General features: G+C 46.2%; 3 protein-coding genes across 5 annotated transcripts in view; 1 reads left to right on the top strand and 2 right to left on the bottom strand.

Annotated features, from left to right (window-relative positions):
• Positions 1 to 1,754: 1,754 nt before the first annotated feature.
• On the bottom strand, positions 1,755 to 4,859 carry LOC139286867 (olfactomedin-like). Its single transcript, XM_070907800.1, has 5 exons — positions 4,824 to 4,859; positions 4,514 to 4,672; positions 4,001 to 4,213; positions 3,611 to 3,743; positions 1,755 to 2,682 (listed from the first exon to the last, which is right to left on the bottom strand). Exons 1-5 carry the CDS (start codon positions 4,857 to 4,859, stop codon positions 1,835 to 1,837), a joined length of 1,389 nt encoding a protein of 462 aa, XP_070763901.1. The 3' UTR covers positions 1,755 to 1,834.
• A 2,847-nt stretch (positions 4,860 to 7,706) lies between these two features.
• Positions 7,707 to 11,925, top strand: LOC139286868 (olfactomedin-4-like). The gene is made up of 7 exons (XM_070907801.1): positions 7,707 to 7,760; positions 7,871 to 7,993; positions 8,077 to 8,295; positions 9,618 to 9,771; positions 10,179 to 10,406; positions 11,190 to 11,358; positions 11,490 to 11,925. The coding sequence occupies exons 1-7, from the start codon at positions 7,707 to 7,709 to the stop codon at positions 11,923 to 11,925; spliced, it is 1,383 nt and encodes a 460-aa protein (XP_070763902.1).
• A 5,032-nt stretch (positions 11,926 to 16,957) lies between these two features.
• The window catches only part of ndrg4 (NDRG family member 4), a 36,534-nt gene continuing 29,208 nt past the window's right edge, over positions 16,958 to 24,283 (bottom strand). For 2 of the 3 annotated variants that reach the window (XM_070907892.1, XM_070907894.1), the window contains 13 exons: positions 23,793 to 23,913; positions 23,435 to 23,497; positions 22,282 to 22,342; positions 22,087 to 22,173; positions 21,923 to 21,979; positions 21,684 to 21,787; positions 21,507 to 21,563; positions 21,184 to 21,235; positions 19,880 to 19,927; positions 18,864 to 18,899; positions 18,681 to 18,732; positions 18,406 to 18,444; positions 16,958 to 17,112 (listed from right to left, as the gene is read on the bottom strand). In XM_070907892.1, coding sequence (XP_070763993.1) covers positions 16,958 to 17,112; positions 18,406 to 18,444; positions 18,681 to 18,732; positions 18,864 to 18,899; positions 19,880 to 19,927; positions 21,184 to 21,235; positions 21,507 to 21,563; positions 21,684 to 21,787; positions 21,923 to 21,979; positions 22,087 to 22,173; positions 22,282 to 22,342; positions 23,435 to 23,497; positions 23,793 to 23,913 — 932 coding nt within the window. The remainder of the gene's footprint in view (positions 17,113 to 18,405; positions 18,445 to 18,680; positions 18,733 to 18,863; positions 18,900 to 19,879; positions 19,928 to 21,183; positions 21,236 to 21,506; positions 21,564 to 21,683; positions 21,788 to 21,922; positions 21,980 to 22,086; positions 22,174 to 22,281; positions 22,343 to 23,434; positions 23,498 to 23,792; positions 23,914 to 24,283) is intronic. The other variant, XM_070907895.1, reaches the window with a different exon arrangement.

The following is a 24,283-nucleotide window of genomic DNA, read 5'->3' as shown; positions in this document are numbered from 1 at the left end:
TTGCATCCTACTGATTCCATTAGTACTCGAATTATTTAGTGACGGTAACTTGAGCAACAAGAGGGTGTATACATATTACATAGGGTAATTCTGCCGTCAAACATGTCTAACTGCTTTACTGTTTTTAATATAGAACAACAGTAAGCTCACGAATGGAGCATGCAAACCTATTTCACCATCACTGTCATAAAAGAGCCCAGGGATGAGAAAGGTTGCTAATAATCCCCCATCGCACAGTAAAAACATGGGTGCACGCAATTAAAGCAGGGACGATCAGTCAGAGTCGACCAAGTCAGTCAAAGTCGGTCTGTAAACTGTTACAACACATAGCTTGGGTCTTAGTCTTTTTACAGTTCAGGTTCGTTTTCTCTTCCACAGAAGTGCAAACAGACCAACGCACATTACTTCTGCATGAAGTCGCCAGGTTAGACCTCCACATGCTGCTACATATATGTGCTGCTGTTGTTATGCTTGGCGTAATATGCTCGGTGTTGCTTCACAGGCAAATTTCATCACCAAGCAATAAGATGCCGCCGTGGCCTCGTCTGGTCAGAACCTTCGCTGTGATGTCTCAGCCCTGCAGCGCACTCTAGTGGTCATTGAGTGCAATGCAGCCTGTGAGCCTTATCTAGTCATACGTCTACCAAGCTATACACACACTTACCTGTACTCTAGGCTGAATATGAGTGTACAGCAATGGTTAAAGTGGAACTACTTCTGGCAGCCCCAGTCTTTGTAATTTCATGTAGTACTGTGAGATGTAATTTAGCAGTAGAAGCACGACAGCGTGGCTCGTTATATCCAGCAAATCCTTCCGTTGGATGTCTCAAGATGTCTTATTCAGACTTTCGTAATTATGTTCAATGAGCACTGGGGGGCTGGTTTCACTGCCAGCTGTTCACTCCCATCTATGAACTTGAATCTTTAAAGTCAGCATTAGCCAAAGTAAGATTGCCTTTTTTGATTGATAGTGCGGTGAGTGTTAAGCAATACAGAAATACAGGCACCGCGATACTTGCAGTGATTTTAAACTCAGCGAATAGGCTTTTCACACTGCATCTTCTTAGCCCTGGGCTAACACCTGGCACCTGCTGTGTTTAGTCGATTCTCAGGGGATAGCCCCGCAAACTCTGGGCTAACCCTGCTCCGGAGCAGGGCCAGCAAGCCCTGGGCTAAAGTCGGGGTTAGCCCACTTTGAATGTTCCAGAATTGTGCCTGTGTGAAAGCTTTCTTAGCCTGGGTCGAAGTGCGGTGCGAAAAGTGCTTTGTGTGTTGTGCTATGCTATGCTATGCTATGCTAGCAGATGGACCCTGGGGATGGGCAATGTCAGTAGACGCGCCACTTTGGGCCAGACTGAAATAAATTAGCTAAAGTTAGCATGCTAAACTTCGATAGAGGACATGGTAAACAATGCCTCCTGGACATTAGCATGTTAACATTGTCAGTGTGAGTATGTTATGTTAGCGTCCTGACATTAGCAGTTAGCGCAAAGCCCCACTGTCTTAGTACAGCCCCACAGCTGCTGCTGACACCGGTCTGCAGTTACAGCCAACAGCGCAATGGCTACATGTTCTATTGGAAAGAAATGCTGTGCTAGTTAGATTTTTATTGATTTTCAGCTTTATTCCAGTCAGTGTTACGACATTACAAACATGTGTTACAACATACAGTTTGTGATATGCCCTACAAATCATGACAACATAACTGACGGATCATTATATCATGACATGTAGTTTGATAGTCTGAGCTGGACCTCTGTTTATTTCTTGTTGTTACGTGCGAACGTGGCTAACACGTAAATTGAAATTAATGGCCAATTACAACAGCCTCAGATCAGAAGGTGGCCTTGTAGGCCAGAAGATACCCATCGTTGTACATGTAGAGCTGCCTGTTGGTGGGGTTGTAGCTCAGACTGGCCACCCCTTTAGCTACCTTCTCCAGTGGCAGTGCCAGCGAGTTGTCCTCTCTCCCTGTTGCTGTGTCGAAGGCGTAGAACACCTCCTCGTGGTATTCGTCCACATAACGGGTGGCATATAGCACGCCGCACACCATGAAAGCATTGCTCACCGCCTTCTTGAACATCCTCGTCTCCCACGTCTGTGAGACATTGAGTGTCTCGGTCTTGTTGTCCCAGACCAGCCGGCTCGCCACTAGATTACCATGGTTACCGACAGTGGCATAGAGGGCCCACAGTCCCGTCTCGTCTGCCTCCACGTCCACGTCGCTATTGGGACGGCAGTCGTAGTAGCAATACGGGAACTTGTTGTTGAAACCCACGCCGGTGCCTGGAAGTGTCACCCGTTTGACGGTGTTGCTGTTCAGGTCGTAGCGGCAGACGTCTGCAGAGCGGTAGCAGTGGTAGTACAGCGCTTCACCATACAGAACAGCACTGGGACCCTCAACGCTGTCGACGTGACTGTAGGACGGAGCAAAGGTAAAGTCCTTGTGGTTGGCAGCGGCCATGAAGTCTTCGTAGGTTCGGTATACGCGCAGGGTGTTGCCCCAGATGTGGCTGCCGAGCAGAGTCTGGACCCAGTAGCTGTTCCTCTGCCCCGCACTGTCCCTCTGGGCCTGTTGGCCCCAAGAACCAGAGATGTAGCTCTGACCGTGGGGACAGACCTTCGTCATGACAGGATCGCTAATGTTGGTGATCAGGCCCTTGAGGCAGTACCTGTCCTGGCCTGGAAACAGAGAGAGATGAGAAGGGTCTGAAGAAGAGGTGGTGCGCAGTACCGTCTACGGTATCTCTTTGTCTTTCTGGCCTTGGTTTGGATTCAGGAGTGGTGGGGACACAACCAAGTAAAACAAAATAAAGAATATAAATAACATAAAATGATAAATTGGGGTGAAATTGCTTTCCATTATAATATGGAAAGCAAATACCATAGTAATAGTGATGTTTTAAAAGAAATTGAGTGTGGAAGTATTTCAGGTTCAGAATTTAAACGGAAGAAAGCCTGAATAGGAAAAATGCAAATGATTGAAAATATTTTGAAAAAAGAGATCATTTCAAGTCAAACCTGCAGGAAAACTGTCAGCACCCATGTTGATGGGACATTCTTCTATTTTTAGTTATTTACAGGGAATGAAAATATTCAAAAAAACGATCTTCCCATCATGCTTTGGAATATGTACACGGGAAATATAATGGCGACAGTCCGTTAGCTAGTTAGCTTTGCCTGGAGCCTCCTCTACTTTCTTTTTGCCTGTATTTCTTTACTTTTTGGCAAAATCTGCACGGTCAGAAAGCACTGCATTACTTTTGATAGCGAGGAGAACATCTAAACATGGTGGTGAAAAGGCAAGACCTTCGTCACGAGGATGCAGCGCTGTCACTGGCAAGAGCAAGTCGCCCTGATTTCAGCAGTGTGTGTGTCTGATACCTTTGTGCTCCTATTGCTCTGTGATTTTGAATGCAATTTCCTTTTTTTTCTTTTTTTTGAGAAACACCAGGTTTCCGATCAAAAATCTGAATGAGTCCGGCTGTCTGTGATGCATCATTATAGGCTTGCGAAAGTCAGAGCACTCACAAGCGTGCCTGTGTGTGTGTGTGAGTGCTCTCTTACACATACTTTCACACATTTTCACACACACACACAGCATACTCACCTCTGAAGTCTTTGGGGATCGACTTGCAGGACTCAGCGCTGTTCTTCAGGTAGCGCAGTTTCTCTTTGACCGTCTTCATGTTAATTGTGTCCGACATCTGCATCCTGTCTACATCTGTACGCAGTCTACCCACCTAACACACACACACACACACACACACACACACACTTACAACATTGCACACAGACAGTTAATATATGCACATGGTAAGCCATTAAATTTAACATTTCCAATAACTCAACATTTCAGTGAGGTCCTCTTTTTCCTTTGCTGCGTTATGTTGCTGTTTGCTGATGCAACAACCCAGTTTCCCCATAGACTTAATTAAAGTTTCACTCAAGTCGGCCATTGCTCATCATTTCAGTGTCTTCACTGCATGTTCTGCTGTACCTCTGTGGAGAGTTTCTGTGTTTGGGCGTTGTTTAGCCGGCCGTGGAGGGCACCAATGTCTGTCTCCAGCTCGCCGAGCTCCTGGCCCACCAGGCGCAGAGACAAGGCCGTGTACAGGCCCCGGTCGTGCAGGTACTGGTGAGGCTCCAGCCGGGCCGTCACGTTCTCAACCAGATCCTGGATCTGAGGGAGACGCTGGCTGGACAACTTCACCTGCAAGGAAACACAGAGAGAAGCTCCCTTTCTTGATCATTGAAGGTGTTTTCAGGATTCCAGGATAGGTGCATATATTCTGAAATGTTCTCATTTTTATTGGGTACAGGACCTTTACACAGTTAGTAGCCGATAGTAATCATAATAATCGAGTGCCACATTTCTAACCAGCGTGGCATGGATCAGCACCACTGGATCCCTATGAGCCATCAAATCAGGGGTGGAACTGGACTGGACCCAGTCTGAATTAAGAACCACGCTCAGCACTGTGGGATGATACTGGTCGACCTTGGCTCTCACCTGTTCCTGCAGGCTGCTCAAAGCTCCCTCACAGGACTGGACCTGCTGCAGCACGGCCTCGTACTTCACAGCAGGGAAGGACCACAGGTTGGAGTCCACCGCGCACGCGCACGAGCCATTCCTCCTCTGGCCCGACACACGCTGAGCCTGGCCGCCACCCTGCAGTCACACGTGTAGAAGAAACACTGACGAGAAGAGACTTCCAAGGACAGTAAAGAGACTGCACTAACAAAACGAACCAACAAAAGTAAGAAGAAAGTGCTATATCTTCTATCCTTAGTGTAAGAGTAGGATATCAAGTGGAACTCACTGTTGGCAGCAGCAGTAGGAGCAGCAGCAGCAGCATGTTTAGAGCTGGAGAAATGAATAGTGGGCTGACAGAAGGACAGAAGCAGTGAAATCACCACCCCTCCTCCTCTCTTTTCTCTGATACACTCGGTCACAACAAACACACATTGTGCTGCCTTGCTTCTTGGCACTGGTGAGTCACTACAGAGCCTTAAAACCACTCGCGTGGATGTGAAACTCTAAAAAATGGGAAACACAGCAGTTGTGGTCCCATACCCCCCCCCCCCCCCCCCCTTCTTTCACGCCATGGTTATCATTTCCCCTTTGTGATATCCTTTGATGATCCGGCTGGCCGTCAGCGGAGATGGGTGACTCTAGATCAGGCTGGCCTTTCAGCGGGGGCGGGTGGGGGGGGGGGGGCCTGAGGTGCTGGGCAGCTGATGCAAGTCATGACAAGAAAATGGCCGGCGGGGCTGGTGAATTCCGGGCCCAGGTTCAGGCAGGAAGAGGCTCGAAAGCAAGTGTAACGAGCAGAACAGGTCTTGGTAGGGGGGGGTAAAGACCAATCTCTCCAGATGGCAGGAAAGCCAAAGATCTGGGTCCTGACTTCAGGACTGGTTAAGGTCATGCGGCCGAACTGACTTGGGCTCATACAGTGCTGTGAAAAAGTATTTGCCCCCTTCCTGATTTCTTATATTTTTGCATATTTGTCACACTTAAATGTTTCAGATCATCAAACAAATTTTAATATTAGACAAAATACAAAATGCAGTTTTTAAATGATGATTTCATTTATTATTGGAAAAAGCTATCCAAACCTACCTGGCCCTATGTGAAAAAGTAATTCCCCCCCCCCCCCCCCCCCCCATACATAAATACGCACACATACACATAAATCAAGTCATTAAAAACCTTTTTAAACACAACTTGTTTATAGTATCTCCTCAGCAGACACCGGAGGCCTGTCTGGCGACGCGGGATTACCAGGTTGTCCTAATAAAACCCAGTCCGGGGGCTGTTTGCGTCAGTCCATGTTCCAGATTGGACAGGGTCGGCGTGCCAGATGTGCAGCAGATGTGACTGCTGGAAGATTTGGATGCGTAGCGTCTGTTGTATGAAAGTGACTGCGTTGCGTAGTGCTCAGCGCCACCCTCTCTATGTGCAGGATGCTGAGACACTCATCTGTGCGTTATTTACCCCACGCATGCAACACAGGGCCCCGAGCATATGCAGTCTCAGTGGGCCCCCCCCCCTTCCCGTTCTTATACAAATAACCAGTAGAGCGATAGCAGGAAACAAGAGGAGAGAGGATGCTGCTTGATTCACCGGCAAGCCAAGCTAAGATGAGCCGAGCTCATGGGCCTAATTTGTTGTAGGGACCTAAAACTGTCCCCACCGCTAATTTGATATTAATTCAAGTGTGTCGCAGGCGCTGACACCGACTGCCCTTGCTCTCCTCATGTCGGCGTTATACTAAACAAGAGGAGGATCGGCCGATCTTCCAGGATTGCTAGTTTGCTATTCTGTCTCCCCCCCGGTTTGAGATCCCCTCTGCGTGGCCACAGGGTCACCGGAGTGGACACTGCATTACGTCATTCCATGGACGTCGAGAAAAAGAGAACACGGGGTCTTATTTCTTGGTCAACGTAAGCAGGCAACGCGGCAAAAGGCCTGCGTGCCGCATGTTATCCCACTGAGCTCATCTATCATCTAAAAGCTATGGATCCCATGTGAAAGACCAAAGACAGACAGATACAGTCCCCAAATTTACGTCCCCACCACCACCACCACTTTCCAAATCACACCTACACCCTTGGCTAAGCTGTTAGGTACCAAGGTTCAATCCAGGTCCGGTACAGTGGAGAGTGACAATGCAGTCTGCAGGGGGGGCTAATCACTTGGCTTGTGTGTGAACACCGGTGGTGCCACTCACAGAGCTCGGCGTGCAGCCGTCAAGAGGACACGCGTTGCTTGTATGATGCAAAACCACAGAATTAAACTTCGCTCGGGGCGTGGAATTTCGTCCGCGGACGTGCGAGCGTGGTCGCTTTCTGTTCCTGAATCCCGCGACCACATCTTCTGCACAGACACCGTACGTGCATCTCTGCAAGTATTAGTCACTGTCGCCCTGTCACATCACTGCGGCCTGAAGGACCAACAGCCCCCCGGCCTCCATGGACTCTCAGTCTGTCTCTATCACCCTCTCTCAACGAGCAGTGGGGGAAAAAAAAAACCCTGTGTTTATCTCAGGTCGAGATGTGCTCTCAACTTACATATTTCATCTGTCTTGTTTGCTTTTGCATGCGTACTTTTCATTCCTGTCTTTTTACGCGCTCGGTCATCACGCACCATACAGTTTACTTCATGCATTTTACGCTCCATCTACCGTAAATTAAAAAAACAAAAAACAAAAATGGTGATATTCCACAAATAAAAAGCTGTGTTTGCTCTCTATTGCGTCATCGTTTTAACATCAAGTGTCCTTTACATGTTGATTGAAAGTAAAAGTAACTAAGTTAAAGCTAAGTAACAATTCTGAGGGGTGTTTACAATACTGTTTATGACATTTTGTATAACACAGACATCATGTACAATCTACAAGTAGACCTAATATTTATAATATTTATGATGACCATTTGTGTTGTTTCCCATTAAGAAATGATCAAGAGTTTATTCGCAAACAAATGATAAAGGCAGTTATTTCCAAAAGTGATAGTTTGAGTCGAGTTCAGTAATCTCTCAGCAGTCATGGAGCGTTTCCCTTCATCATGTGAAAAAAAGCCCCCCCCCACCCCCAGGAGGAAGAGACCACACTCAGCGGGAGTGTCCACAAGTTAGAAGCCACTGTCGTATTCCAGCTGTGTTCGGGGACACGGTCTCAGTCAGCCCTGCTCTCTGATCAGCCATGAAGCTGTGTGCGATCGTTCCACTGTGTGCTCTGGTCACACTCACCCAGCAGGTAAGAAAACACTGAGGAGATAGTGATTCTGATTCCTTTCATCTCCTTGAACTGCCCATTTCAAATGTAGACATATTTATTTTTTACACCTTTGACATTCTTGATTTCAGGCACCTTCCCGTGAGAAGTGTGTGTGTGAGTTGACGAACTCGGAGAAGGCGTTCCCTCACGACAAACTCAGCACGGTGGAGGACAAAGCATCAAACTGCAACAGCAACATCACCCCACAGAAGGTAACCAGCGGAGTTATTCCCTAAACCGCGCTGTACAGAACTCAAAGGAAGGAGTCCTGAGTGTCCACCTGCTCTCCCCGCAGACCCTGGAGCTGGAGAGCCTGCTGCTGGGCCTGGAGCGACGCCTGCCCCGGCTGCAGGGAGACGTGGCGGTGCTGGAGAGGGAGGACGACGGAGAGCTCTACGCAGTTCTCAGCCTGTACGTGATAGAGAACGAACTGACGGAGATCAAGCAGCTCGTCGAGAGGCTCAACCGCACCACCCTGGGACACCGGCGTCTGACTAATGACACCGCTAAACAGGTAGATTCATGGCCATGCAATCGACTGAGATTTCTGGCTTTCAGAGTGATTTACTTCCATTACACCTGGAGACTAATGAAATAAACCTTCTGCTGATACTGCCCTTGTTTCTTTAAAAGAGTGCTCCGCCGGATTTGGCGTTGCACCATCATAACATCGTCGGAGTCATGATGGAAAGTTTTTTTTTTGTTTTTAAAGTATCGAAATCGATGCAGCAGAGCCACAGATATCGTCTTTTTTTCCCTGTCAAAAACACGGCGCCTGCATTACCCACAGTGCAACCCTAGCTGCCAAAAGTTCAGTTCACCCTCGAGATGCTCGCCTCAGAGGTGAGGGGTGAAAAAGTAAGTCACTTCATGCATACAGGGGCCTTTTCAAGAGCAGAGACGTCACAAAGTGCTTTTACAAGTGAAATAGGAGCAGAGGATCACTTGTCATCATTTTCAAACTTAGTAGTCTTGTCGCCCCAACCAACGCTGACCTGGGTGACATCGCTTGAGGCAATTTATGAGATTTCATGGAGCCACAAAAAGAAAAAAAAATTCCGTCACATATGCGGCGGTAATCCCCAAAATCAGACCCAAAAGCAAGTTACGTTAAGAAGTCACGCGGCGTAACTTAACTTACGTAACGAACGTGCGAACGATGGTCTTTTCCAAAACCTACCCGAGCGGCTTTTGGTGCCTAAACCTGACCCTGAACTGTGACCGTTTCGCGACATTAACCACGTGTTTATTATTGTTGCCATGACAACGAGGGTCCGGTGTGCCTGTCCATGTGTTGTCTTGGGAGTCACTGGTAAATGATTCTGTTCTGTCGTCGAGGTATGAGGACGTTTTTGCCGGAAACCTGCAAACAGACTTTAACGTGTAAAAATCAGTGAAATCCCCTTTAAAGCGGCTATAATTGAGATTTTAAGCATCTTCTACCACATTGTTTCGGGTTTAATGGCCCCCAACTTGAAAGCTTTGGTTCAGTCTCATCAGGGCGAGCTATCTGCGGTGCCAAACGGCAGACAGAAAAAAGTTAGCACCTAGCTTGTTCCTGTTTCCAAAACGGAAAAAGTGGATTTCATACTAATAACTAATAACTGTGTCATTTCAACTTCATTAGGTGATAGTACGTCAATGCCCCCAAGTGGACAAAAAACGAAGGTTTAAAGGCACTTGTGAAGTCCAAATGTAGCCTCATGAAGCCTCATTAACCTTAATGTCCTCAATGTCCTTAATGTATAAGCCAGCCCAGTTTGTCTGATAACAGGCAATGCTGCATTCAAGGGCATTCATATGCGTAAATGTCTCTTCCTGTCCGCTGTCTCTCAGCTGGAGGACCTGAGAGCAGGGATGCAGGAGCTGGAGACGTACGACACCATGCAGGTGGTGAAGGGACAGCAAGACAACAAGCGTCTGCAGAGAGACCTGGACCAGTGCATGAGTGGACTTTACCCCACCACCCAACCCACTCAGCATCCACATGGTATGTCCCAAAACCACACCAGATTTTTTATTTTTTTTTTAAATTCTCTTTAACTTCCACTGAAAACCACCAGGTAGATAAAAATGATTCTGCTTATGTATGTCGGTATAGATACAAGTTCGTATCATCAATGAGCTGCTTGATATTTCAGATGTGACCAGACCTTAACCTCCAGCAATTTTACACCCAACATTAGAGGCCATTCTGGTTCTGCACCACAAAGTGGTCCCTCACAGCCGTGAAGGGCCCTCCTCACATAGAGCTAATGTAGGGTATGAATGAACTGTGGGAAGCTCTAAGCACCAATCACCACAATTAGGGAGTAATCATCAACCACTGGACGCCTCGCTCAACCAGCTGTACTTATTTAGTTTCCCTATGTTCACACAATTTCTCCTCCCCCCAAGGTCACTGTCCCCACGGCCGATTTCGGAACATTACCGGGCCGAGGGTGTACACAGCAGGAGAGTACCCTGGCTCCTACCAGTATGGAGCCTGGGGTCGAGATCCCAAACCGGGGGCAGGGAAGGAGAGCTGGTATTGGCTGGTAATGATGACCTCCAGCGACAAATACGCCAACTACGTCCGTCTCTACTCCAGCCTGAGCTCTCTCATTGTTGGGGTGAGCGACCCAGGTAAAGAACTCTTGTTTCCATAAATATAAGGTTCAGTAAATGTAGTTAACCTTGACATTAAATGGATCTTTAACCCCCGAAACATATGTGTATAGCATTTTTTATGGAACAGACTGGAAGGACACTTTGGTCAAACCCACATCAGCTTGTAGGAGGCTTACCAATAATAACAACAATAACTGAAAACATGCGAAAGATGGAATTGTTCAGTAACAGCTAGTGGGACTGTTAGATAATAACAATATGGTAATTTTCTGTGCTTTTGTTATTGTCAACAAATCCCATGAAAAGTCCAAAACCAACAATCTGTTAGCCCGTCTCTCAATGCTTTCTGATGTGTCCAGTGGCACAAACAGCTGCGCACTTTAGCTTTTAGCGAACACTGCTCAAACAAAGGGTAAGTGCTTCGTTGCGGACTATTTTCTGCCGTGGATTAATCCACATTTGGTGCTCTTGCGAGTATTCGGGGCGGCAGGACGGTGTACGGAGGACTGATTCAAAATAAACTACAGTGTGTTCTTGGTGATGAAGGAACATGTCACCCGGTGCAACAGTGTGGTGTTTACAAAGCTTTTTGGACGACAATGCAGCGAAATACTTAGAATCAATTCACTGTTGGTTTGGGTGTTTTCATGGGATTCGCTGACAATAGGAAAAATATAGGACATCACCAGACTTATCCTTTAAAAACGTAAAAACGTTAATATTAACAAATGATAAAAAATACTTACTTATGATTACGTTTGCTCGTGCTTCTTCTTCATCGTATCTCTCTTTTCCCAGGTAATGTCGAGATCAACCCCTCCAACCCAACCACCAACACCATCCAGGGTCCTAACATTGTGCTGTATGGGGAGGCCTTGTACTACAACTGTTACAACCAAGACGCAGTTTGTCGATTCAACCTCACCACCAAAACCGTTGCCACCTTACAACTACCCAAAGGCACCAGGTTCGCTGCTCAACGTTGTCTTTAAGCGTAGCATAGCACAGCATAGCATAGCATAATGAGTCCAAGAAAACTAAGATACTGATACATTTTGCAAATGGGAAACATCACTTCTGTCCTCTGTTTTTTTTCAGGTTTAACTCAAAGGGTAACTTCTGCCACCTTGATGAATGCTACCCGTTCACCGACCTGGACCTGGCGACAGATGAGTCAGGCGTCTGGGTGATCTACACCACCGCCCAGGACTTTGGCAACCTGGTGCTGTCCAAGGTGGAGGAGGGCGAGCCGCCGACGCTCGGCCAAACCTGGCGCACTTCCGTCTACAAACAGGGGGTGACCAACGCCTTCATGGCCTGCGGCGTGCTCTACGCGACGCGGTACGTCAGCAAAGACGTGGAGGAGATCTTCTATTCGTTTGACACCACGACGGGGGTGGAGAGGCTCAACATTGGAGTCTTCATCAACAAGATGTCTCCCAACATTTATTCCCTGAACTACAGCCCCGTGGACCAGATGCTGCATGCCTACTGTGACTCCAACATGGTCTCCTATAAGGTTTTGTTTTCATAAATGTATAACGCTGGCAGCATTTCTATATAAGGACTCCATTAATAGTGACCAGCACAAAAACATAAAGGTCAGTCTGGTCAAAAAGCATTGAGGGGGGTAAAACCTGTACTATACATGGTAAATTCAGCACAATGTACATCCATAGTCATATCATACTGAGAGCTCTCAGTTTATCTTCTTCTTTCTCTTCTACTGCTTTTATTCGCTAAATTCAATTGCTTCTACTTTGCTGTTCTTTCAACACTATCAATGAAACGCCACACTTCCAGGAGATGTTTCGCTGTAATCCCACCGGGAAAGGTGCGGATTATTTCGTCTGAGCTGCTGCTTTACATTCAGCATCTGAAGTGAGAGCGTTTCATTCACGTTCGCCGAACACTGGACAAAAAACAAAGGCCGATTAGAGTGACTTGAATTATGTAGCAAGCGTATCCGCTTGTAATGCGGCAGAAAAAACTACTACTACTACTACTACTACTTCCTGTGAGTATTGTAGCGAGTGAAAACAGGATTTCTGATAAAAAAAAAGGAGAGAACTGCATGACTATTGTATAATAATTCTGTGGAAATGTACATTGGCTTGGATTTATGAATAAACTGGCAAGCATTAAACAAGTGTTGAATACTCACCGAAAGCAAAAGATCAAAAAACGGGTGCTTTTGGCTAAAATACGATCAAATATACTCTATATTCTCCATATAAACTCTACTCTATATGCTATAAATCTCTAAGCTCTCTCTTCTGCAGCTGATTCATGTATGTACCGACTGTGTGGAAACATAACGTTAGGATTTTCCAGAATCAATCCGCAAGAGATGAGGAAATGTTTACCATAATTTGTTTGAAATCATTTTAAACTGCTGGAAGTTGACTTATATGTGCAGCTGTTGATGTCATCGACGCGCTCATTACAACTTGTTCGCCAAGGGTGGCGTCTGTCCATCACGTTACAGGAATCTCAGAAATACATAAGGGAAATGTGAGGGTGAGAGCTGTGCAAGCTAAGATGAGAGCTTCTCACCTTATATTTAAAACAGAAGCCAGCGTGACTGAAAATGATCCAACACTTGACTCTTCAAATTCTGACGTAAAGTCTTTATTTCTTACTTGTTACTTGATCAGTACATGGACAGAGACAGCTTACTTTGTATATGTATTTATATATATAATATATTTAAACTTTACATTGCACATCTGAATGACAACAACGCAGGTAAGAGTCTTTCTACGGTTGTGAACAGGAACAAGCTCATAGAGAAGACTCCCACAGTGTGAAACAATCCCAACGAGAGAAAACGAGAGAACTTATTGCTCAATACAAATCAATCATAATGGCAGTAAGAAGAAGAATAGTAGTAGTACACAATAACCAATATCATTATACTAAGATGACACCCTACTGGTTTCTATAAAAAAGAGAAACTCCATGAAAGAGGAACAGAAATATGTTGAAGTTTTCTTCACAATACGGTAGTGTTAGAGTGGTAACCTGCTCTATAAATAAAAAGTATCTACAAGTGCAAGGAGGACCAAGGTCTATACAAACTGATCCAGCGCCAGCTTACTGTGGACTTTCACCAGTCGCTACTGAGCTTCACTATTTATAGACCTTGACGAGGAGCAGGAAGGAGCTGGGTTTTCATGTACAGGGTTAGATGTGGGGACGAGGGATGGAAGTGCAAACCATTTATGAAGGGGTTCTGAGAGGCGTAGGTTGACAATACTCTACAGCACTTCAAAAGAGGGACAAAATACATTCAGGAGCCCCCCCCCCCCCCCCCCCCCAGGCAGTTTGGGTAGAAGTCGTGGAGGAGGAAACCAAAGTGTAGTATGGCAGAAAATAGCTTAGAGAAGAGAGAGAACACTGAAACATGATCGTCCAGGAACGCCGCTACATGCAAACTTCAGTGTTCATGAAAATTCGTCCATGAGGTTCTGCGAGGAGTGACTGAGGTGTTTGATCTGACTGTCTAATGCCTTCTCATAATCTCTCCATCCCACACATCAGAGTTATTTTCAAACTAATGCATTTATTGGATATTTCAACAACAAACAAAAAAAACTAAACAAAAGTCACATTCTTTTTCCTTTAACATTCATCCACTCACTATTTTTCAGGTCAGAATCTCTCTCTATGTTTTGGTCTCGTCCTCTTTGCAGGAGCTGATTCTCCACCAGTCCGCTGCTCTCTAGGGCCCCCCGGTGCTCAGAGACACGACTAATACTACCAACGTTTTAAAAAGTGACTTCAGCTGATAGCCCTTTAGGGTGCGACTGGGTTTGCCTGTGAGAGCCGGGGCACCTTTTTTTTTTTAGGGGGAAAGGGTTTTTTTTTTTTTTAAGGTGGCTGGGGGTTGCCCTACATTCTGAGCTTGGCGCCCAAATGGCTCCAAAAAAGCCCCGCCCCTTACAGGTCACCTCAGGAAAGCGCACACCTCAGCGATTGGAAGCTACGCCCCTTCTGACAGGGGACCAAAGGGTTGTTTTTGTAAAACTGGAAACAGGAGAAGGTGATTATGGTACATGAATACTGTACATTACAAAGCCAAAAGCCAGGGGACCCCATCTCTGATCACTATTGACAAGGTGGTCCAGTATTATAGCAGATAACAGCACACAGCTTCACTAGTCTAAAACTATACTTATATACATGTACTATACTGGTGAGATCATGGTTACACAGCACATCAAAACACACACTGACCACATGGCTATGAACTTCTTCCTGTGTGTGAATTTTGTATATTTATGTCTTTTCTTTGGCTTAGTTCCTTTACAGAGCACAGCCCCACGCAGCTTTCATTTGAGAAGGTGTGTGAAAATGAGTGTGTGTGTGTGTGTGTGTGTGTGTGTGTGTGCGAGGATAGCTTTGGTATATCTGCGGAGAGGGGCTGGGCGCTGTAAGGGAAGGCTGCTGCAGAGTTCTTTGGTGGTGAACCCGGATAGTTAGCTTATCGGGTCGACTTGGTCCTGCCTCGGGCCCCTCCCCCCCCTGGTCTGGTTTGGTTTGGGTCAGAGTGTGATTGTCATGTTAAGAGACCACAAAGAGCCGACTACCGCCAGAACCACGTCCACGCACTGGGGTTACAGACTGATGATGGCGGTTGCATCCATGGCTCTACTGAACTAGCCAAATGTGAGGTGCTAATGAAGAATGCCCTAATACTAGATACTACTCAGATACTAGAACGCTAGAACAATTACTTTCACATTCACATGCATATACATGTTTATAAATACTTATTCTAGCCTATATTCATGTTGTGGATTGTCTCCGAAATGTGAGATGACACACGGCTTAAAGCTGCGCTCAGCAACATTTCACTAATGTGGCTCCAAACGGCAGTAATAAGGACAATGCATTCAATTCGTATCATGGCAACTTATAATGAACTCAGTAATGTGACATAATATTCCTCTATTAGGCATAACCCTATTCCTCAGTTTACATGCTACATACATGTGTTTTCCATAGTGTCTTTTAAGCAGTTAAATACTTGGATACTGACAATTTCAGGGAAAGTGATTATAGGTGAGTGATTAAACCTCTGAGTTGTCTGCATGCTGATCAATTGCTTCATAGTAACCTCGCTGCTACATTGGCTACTTCACTATATATATTTATATCAATCATTTTACACTCATTTGATACTAAGCAATGGATAGACTCCGGTGGCTCACAAATCACAGATTGTCATTTTGCTCAAAATCAAGGTTATTCAAACACAAGTCTGGTTATATACTTCGGCCATATCACGTACAGATTATCCTGGTAAAAGCAATAAAAATATATATATATGGATGAAGCTGCACATTTGTGTCAGCTAAGCTCCCTGGTGGTGTAGTGGCTAGGTTTCAGTGCGCTTACTGTATGACTGGCGGCCTGGGTTTCATTTCCTGTCGGGACGTTCAGCCTCAGATTGTGTCTCAGACACGACACACGTGAAGATCTGTGATTACTATTATTACAAAGATATATTTTCGTGAAGCTGGATTTTTAATACTTTACTGGAAAAGCATTTAATTCAATATAGGTCTGTCAATAAACAACCCGGCCCAGTTCTGCGTCAGTGCTACACCTGTCCCGAGCAGTATTCTCACAGTGCCTATACACCTGATACACCTATATGCTGATGATACCACTCTTTTGCATTTTAAGGATAGTTTACAAGTTTGACATGAAATCTTACCAAGTGCAGCTTTAAATCAGTGTGGTGTACTCTAGCTATGCTCTATGCTGACTAAAAATACAGCTTACGAATCCTCTCTAAGCACTACAGGTGCACTCGGCTACGATAGGCTGTGTTCTGCTGTCTGTCAAATTCTGGACACTTGGAGAGAAATAACCATCCTTGACAAACAACAGAGAGAGATGCTCACATTTTGTCCATACAACAACAAAAGAATAAACTGCTTGCAAACTACACATGCACAACACTTTTTCATTATGGTACTCCCTAAAGGTTCTGTTTTCCTGGCTGTATCCCTCCGTCTCTGGCAGATTTTAGCATCACATTATAAACAGCATAACAGCAGCTCATTGTCACATTGCAGTCGCAGTGTGGATTTTTGACGGACAGAGTTACCTTCTTTTTTTCTGGGGGGCGGGGGGTGGTTTAAAAAGGGTGCAGGCAAAGAATGAGGAGACACTTAGCAAACACAAGAAAGTCACTCACTGTAGAGAACAAAAACAGTTGCCTAAATCTTTAAGTGCTGGGTGACGGGCGTGGTTGGGGGTTTTAGTAGCAATACATATGGTATCTTACAGTGGAGAAGGGAAGAAGATGGCAGACAAAGGGATTCGGAGGAGGTAGATGGAGACAGAGAGAGTTGTCTCCACCTTGTTCATGAACTTTCCTTCCTGTTGCCGTCTCGCTCTACCCTCCTGCCATCACTTTTTAAAAAACATTTTCCTCATATCACCCTATCACCCCCATCCTCCCCATCTCCTGTCTCTCTCTCTCTCTTTCTCTCTCTCTCTTTCCATCCCTCTGCCCCCCTCCCTCCCTCTTCCTACGGCTTGCCGACTCCTCAGCAGGACACCTCCATGGTGTGGGTGACCGTGCCGACTCCCTCTGTGCTGTCGGAATGGGTGCAGGCCCGAGAGCGGGACCCGTCTATGGAGCTGGCACTGGTCAGGGAGGCCGTCCTGGAGCGGGCCAGGCGGGTCATACTGGCGGAGGGCACTGGGAGGAAGGGGAGGAAAGGGGAGGGGTGCGAGAATTCACCATTACATTTTTATTTTTAATCTTTTTAATTTTTTTTTTAAAATGTGATGAGTTGCTTTCGGGGAAATGTGGGGAGCACATGCTAATGTGGAGAACTGAAGAAGATCCCTTTTTGTAGCCGGTGACAAAAGGCAGCTCACACAACAACCATGACTGGTTTGGGTTGTTCATTAAAGCTGTTAATGTGTCTACATAGAGACATATTGTCAGCACCATGAACAGAGGGAACCATGGGCTCCGTCTGCGTTATATAAAGCCCAGTTCTCCTATGGGAGTCATCTATTAATTCAGTGTATTAGAGCAAGTGGGCCTGGAGTAGAGATTGTTATGTCCACCGCTGTTTCCAAGGTCAAAAAACGACCCGTCCAATAATTAATCGTCTGCTTTTATGATGAGTTTTAGTGTTTCCACTCTGACAGTAATGCAACTCCAGAAATAAATGAATACCTGGAATCTTGGTGCAGGATTCTTTATATATGTATAGATTAGTAGCGGTAGTCAAGGCCACAAAACAATGACCACTTTAATAGCTAGCTTTCGCTCCAGCCTTTGAAAGTCCTGTATCAGTCCAACTGAGTCTCGTTCGGTTCTCGTACAGACGTCAAGCTGTGCTTTCAGTGAGGCTGCGGAGTCTCTTTGTGTGATGTCGCAGGCACACCTTTTAATGTTTTACATCGTACGCTATGTGGTTTCGGCTCAGCAGCATCTGCATGACCCCGAGGAGACTTTTGGTTTACAACTTGTGTTCAAGTCAGCAGTCTGTGCAGTTTTAATGAAATAAAGTTCTCGTTTTGATTACAGGGACTACACTGAGTGTCCCGTTGGCCTTTCTCCCTTAAAGCCTAAACTATTACTCCATGAATGTTGGTAGTATTTAAAGGCACGGTCATTTGTTACAAACAAACGGCTTTGCTCATAGCTAGCTGAAGGCCATGCAAAGAGCAGTATTGGAGATGCAATGGCAAAGGAATGGGGGGAGGGGAAGTGAGGGCAGTATATTTTTCCATGTGAGGAAAAATTGTTTTTTTTGATAAAAAAAAACAAAGATGGGGGGTTAAATGTCCTTAGGATTAAAAAAACAAACAAACAAAAAAAAAAAACGCTAGAAATGACAGCAAAAGTAAAACATTTCATAACAGCCCAAAAGATTAGATTCATAACCAAATGAAATTGAAAATGATCTTCAAAATGCCAACGTCATCAAACAGGGCAGCAATAAGAGGTCAGAGGTGAACGGGGAGGAGGAAGTACCTGGCCCTCCACTCAACCTCCGATCCTTCACATAAGCGACTGAGAGAACGGGGCGGGGGGGAGACAGAGGGCAAGGTTAACACAACTCATGTCCCTCTGCATGAAATACATGGCACCACAACACACTGAGACATTACTACAGTAATACTTAGGCCGAAATAGCCTTTCATGAGAAATTACCGCTAGGGCAAAGACACACACACACACACACACACACACACACACTCACATATAAAATCACACACCAACTGCAGGCTTCATTAACGCATACTCACTGTAGCCCATTCCCTGCAGGAAATACTTGAAGGCTTCGGTCAGCTTGCCAGGCTGGAAAAAAGACGGCATGTCAGAGTTTTCATTCCGCTTGATTTGGAACTGACAAATATGGCTGATAATTGTGCAAGGCCGTTTGTGTGCGTGTGTGTGTGTGTGTGTGTGTGTGTGTGTGTGTGCGTTACCTGTGTGAGCTGAGGAAGTCCGCCGGAGTCAGCCATCTACCAATGAGAAGAGAGAGCGGCGATCAGCCAAACTGCTAATAGCTCGACAGCAAGAGGAGCAAGGTCACGCGGGCAACATCTGTTCTTTCTTTCTGTCGCCGCATCACATTTGGTGTAAATGTAAATATTGTACAAGTCAGCTGTGAAATAATCAAGTTTGGGTGTCCCAGCGGCACCAGACTTGTCATCTGCAATCACTCATCTAGTGCTGGGTGCAAGTGTTACTTCAGATTCTTTTTCTTTCGCCCCAATGTAGGACTTTTACTGCTTAATTACTGATTAATGAACTGATGTCGAGGTCCACTGCGTAAGCCTATGGTTCCTTGCCCTCTCCTGTCACATGTGCCTGTACGTTATCTGGTCTGATGACGCAAATAAAACCAAGAAACGAAACAACCACACTAACGAACTAAAGTCTTTGCCTCATTAGATTGTATCGTCTTGCTGCTCCTGCATTCGAAATGCCAATCGTCTTTGTCCGCGTTTGGCGCAAAATGAAAAGCCGTTAAGGTGCGCCTGCCCGTCCTTCAAGTCATTCAGTCTGGTCTTACTAAATAAACAGGAAGGTACCGGCCGTCACAGGAAGTCCGTCCAACACACTGCTGAGGACTGTACCGCCATATTAAAAGTCTCAGAGGCTCTGTCAAAGACATGTCTTCAGACTTGTTTCCATTATATGTATCAGCCATTAGTTAGTGTGCTAACATGCTAACATTGTATATGGTTCGTTTGTAGCTTTAAAGTAGTGTGTTACTCTGTACTATGTAGGGTATATAACAAAGTAAAGTAAGTTGTTTCTTTCAAAAGAACTGCGCAGTTTACATGTCAGCGTTAAACGTTTGCAGTGTTCAAAACTGAGCATTCATTTGGCATCATGTTTTGTGTAACTTGGGGTAAAAAGTTGATCTAAATCAAAGTTGCGCTTGCACGACAAATCAGACCAGTAGCTGCAGGCGTAGACGAGGACAAACAGTTACCTTGAGGAAGGTGGTGTTGGTGGGGTCCAGTTTGGAGTTGCACTCGACCTTGGGGGGCAAAAACAGCAGGTTGACGTGAATACGGCAAAAACAAAAACAAAAAAAAAAAGCTGCAGCAACAAAGAGACGTGTTAAAGACGGTCAGGACTTGGAGAGGAGCCGTGGATGGATACGGTTTATGTATGGGGGACAATACGAGTCGGTGTGTGTTTTGAGTGACCCAGATACTGCAGTGTGCTGCAGAGATGAGTCACTCCAGCAGGCTGCAGCCGCAGTGTGCGCACACACACACACACACACACACACACACGCAGTAGACAGATACTGCACAGACACACAGCCAGTGTCTCACACACACACACACACACACACACACACACACACACACACACACACACACACACACACACACACACAAACACCGGAAAATGTTTGATGCTTCCTGTAATCTTTAATCCTGGACACAGATTACCAAATGACATATTTTACCGCCCAAACATGTCAAACATTCCGCTGTCACAAAACGTTGTCTTCGAAGTCCTCGTCCCGACGAGTTGCGTGATAATTAGATTCGGATAATAATTAGAAATCACACGCAAATCTGCAGCGAAAGCTCTCAACACATTGCACTGCTCGGCTCCTCTGCTCCCTCCGTATGAAGGGACGTGTGAAACGCAACAGCCTCAATTTGGCGTATCAGAGGAACTAAAATATCAACACGACCTCCATCTGTCACATCCAATAAGAGCAACCTCCGCTCACATCTCTCTCGCTCCCTCACACTTCCTCCCTCCATTCCTCTGTCACTTTCCTTCCATCTCTCCCATCTTTCCTGGACGTTTTATAACAACGCCCCCCCCCGCTGACAGAGGAGTCATTTGATTGAAATTAGAACGCGCGTGGCAGATTAACTGGTGCAGAAGCATAAATATCTGGGCCACTTCAAACTGAGAAGCACCCAGGGACAGGGCGAGGCCATCTGGCCCCTGGAGGACACACACACACACACACACACACCTATAGTATCAAAGACATGTACTGCACACAAAGACCCAGATGGACAGACAGAGAGAGAACGCACACACACACAGTCCATGGGGGTGCAGCAGGGCTGTAGAGTGGACCAGGTCTTACTGCATGAGAACGGGCAGCCACTTACTGGACCTCCATGGCAAGCACAAAACACTGAACAGGGGTTCGTGGTTTAGAGCTTCAGGACTAATTTCTTAGGAGGAGGAAGGCGGGATGGTGAAAGGGGCGAGCTAAAGGGGGACGATAGGGGAGGAAACGGACGACGGACTCACCACTCCCTCCTCAGCGGGTGCGTTGTCTCCCACAACCAGCATCGCAGGACACCTGCAGGAACATTCAGAACACAGCTTGGCCTCGACTCGAGTCAGGACTGTGGTCATGCTTTGAGACGATTGTTTTCAGTATTGGCAGGATTCTGCTAATTATTAGTTTCGATTAAATCAATGAATTGTCTCGTTTGTGCAATCCCGCAAAACCCAAATATTACACAGTATCTATAGTGACATTGAATGACTTGATTATAGTTTATCCAATATATTATATATATTTTATTTCCCCCAAAATGATTAAACTCAATTGGACCAACTGGACTCACTTCAGGGTCTTGGCGTTGAGCACCGTCCCGCTGCGATTCATCTCCAGGTCCCTCCGACTGAATGAGATGAGACATTGCGAATATCAAGATAAAGTGCTTCTGTGTGTGTGTGTGTGTGTGTGTCTGTGTGTGTGTGTGTGTGTGTGTGACAGAGTGTTGTTAACTGCGTCTCTCCACCTGTTGTACATGTTCCAGAACAGCTGCAGGTTGAACTGGTTGACGGTGTTGTTGATCTGTTGCCGGTAGCTCTGCACCAGCTCTGTGTTGTTCATCAGCTCCTCCTGCAGACGAACACACACACACACACACACACACACACACACACACACACACACGTTGTGTTGCTTTGTTTTTCCTGTTTCTAAGAAGTACCAGAACAATTACTGTCCAATTTTACTCCCCGGCCCTGAGCTCACCTGGCTGAAAAGATGTGGCAGCACGGTATCTGGCAGATTGCTGGTCAGACCTGACAGCTGGGGTGGGGGAGACAGGGAGATTGTTATTGTGTGGAAACTGGATTTGTGTATGACGTGTATGCGTACCCGCCCAAAACACTAGTGCACAGTAACAGACAAGGTACCTTGGCGGCGGCCCAGTCAATCCAGCCTTTGCCATTGGGGTCGATGTTGAGCAGAACCAAACCCTCCACCATGTCAGGGAAGATCAGCTGAGAGCAGAGGACATAGAAGCATGTGTAAGGCCAGTTTTGGATTCAGAGGTTGTGCACTGAACTGTTTAATCCAGAGCTAGGCAGGAGAATCAGGATGACACTTACAGCAAACTTGGCCAGAATATAAGCTCCAGCTCCGACACCGATCCCAACGATGCTCTTAAATCTGAAAGAAAAAAGATCATTGGTCCATTTAGAGGCGGTGTTTTGAAGATGAACAACGTTGTAAGTGGCTCATATGTGTCGGCAGCACAGATTGAGATTCATGCACGTGCAGTGCTACATCTCAGCTGTGGCTGGAACAGTGTGTCCGGGCTGAAATTACATCCTGCTGGAAAGTGAAACGCTTCTCCTCCGCAATCCACAGGAACTGCTCGTCAAAGAGGCGCGGCTAGTAGACTAACCAGCTAACCATGGCCATGAAGCCAAGCTGTGCTTAAAAGGGGACCTATCATGCTCATTTCCAGCTCTATATTTTCATTTTGTGATTCCACTAAAGTAGCTTTGCATGTTCAGAAAAGTCCTTACTTATCTTGTACTGGCCCTTCATGCAGCCCCTCAGCTCACCCTCTGTCGCAAACAAGCCGTTTGAGCTCCTGTCCCTTTAAGGCCCCACCCCCTCCCTAAAAGCCCCTTTTCTTCTGATTGGCCGGCCAAGTTCTTTGAAGTCTTTGGAAGAATTTCCAAAGGCAAACTGTAAACCTAACGTTGACATAAACATAAACATCTCGTCTGTGCCCGGAGCAGAGATACCATATAAGGACATCCGTGCCTATGTGACATCAGATAGACACGGCGGTTGAAAAAACTGAAACGGAGCGTTCAGAGCAGTCTGCAGCCTGAGCTTTTGGCTCACAGGGATCACTTTTACATACGTTTACCTCATTACTTAGCAACTTTGGGAACGTTTAGTATGAATATCCAACATTGTAACATTATATATATGAAAATAGAAAATAAGGAAAAGCATAACAGGTCCTCTTTAAATGCTTCAGAAAATAAGGTGAATCTTGAACCATGTTTTATTTTGCACTTTTAGAGACCAAACATCCAAAAGCAGAGGTGTAACTAGTAAAACTGAACAGATATCGATGCTGATTTGGTACGCAGCCCAAAGGGGGACAGATGTAACCAGCCAGCTTGTGCAATCAAAAGAGGACGTGACGTCCCTGCAGGAGGCTCTCGGCTCCGCGGTGGAATATGTGGAATATGTGGAATATGTGGAATGTGTGGAATTTGAAAGAAAATGAGCACCAACCCAAAGTGCTGCACCACAGTGGGCAGCATCCCGGCCAGCTGGTCCATAGTAGGGTACTGGTACCTGTGGAGAGGAAGGACACGACTTCTGGTCAGCATTGCATCACGTTGTGTGTGTGTGTGTGTGTGTGGGTGTGTGTGTGTGATCAGTAAAATCTTTCCATCTTTGCTTATAATCATGATGCATTCAAATGCTAACTGCTAACACATATTAAACAATGATCCATTCATTAGCGGTTATCAACAAGTGTATGTCTGGTCAAGTGCATTAACGTGTGTGTGTGTGTGTGTGCATTTGTATTGTATCTTTTCTTGTGTATGTGTGTGTGTGTGTGTGTGTGTGTGTGTGTGTTTCGTACCCCTGTGGCAACTGCGAAGCTCCGATCTGCTGCCCCGGGGCGTCGACGTGGCAGACCACAAAGTGCTTGGTGATCTCCTGCATGTCCTCATTATTGAAGAAGGTGTTGAAGCACAGCTTGTCTGTCGGACAGCGAGGGGAGGGGACAGGAGGGGGGGGGGGGGGGGGGGGGGGGGGGGGCATGAGCCAAGGTGGTGCAGGGTGAGAGGATGGAGGGTATGAAGAAAGCAAAGGGCAGGAGGAGGGGGAGGATGGAGGGATGAGAGAGGAATGTGGCGGCGTTAAACATGCACCACACTCAGAGGGGACCTTGAAGGTGGCCATCTGCTCCTGACCCTGTGCCAGAGGGAGGTGGCCAAGACTCCTTCCAGCAAATCTGGTATGTCATACAACCCTCAGCCACCTCCATGTTCAACAGAGAGCCGGCACCATGACTGACTCTCTCTGGGAAACAAAAGAGATCCAGTCTGAGAGTGACCCACCTAGGATTTC

This window comes from Enoplosus armatus, chromosome 6 (genome assembly GCF_043641665.1).
Source record: "Enoplosus armatus isolate fEnoArm2 chromosome 6, fEnoArm2.hap1, whole genome shotgun sequence".
Taxonomy (NCBI): Eukaryota; Metazoa; Chordata; class Actinopteri; order Centrarchiformes; family Enoplosidae; genus Enoplosus; species Enoplosus armatus.
The sequence above is the reverse complement of the archived record's forward strand: the minus strand, read 5'-3'. Positions and strand labels throughout refer to the sequence as shown.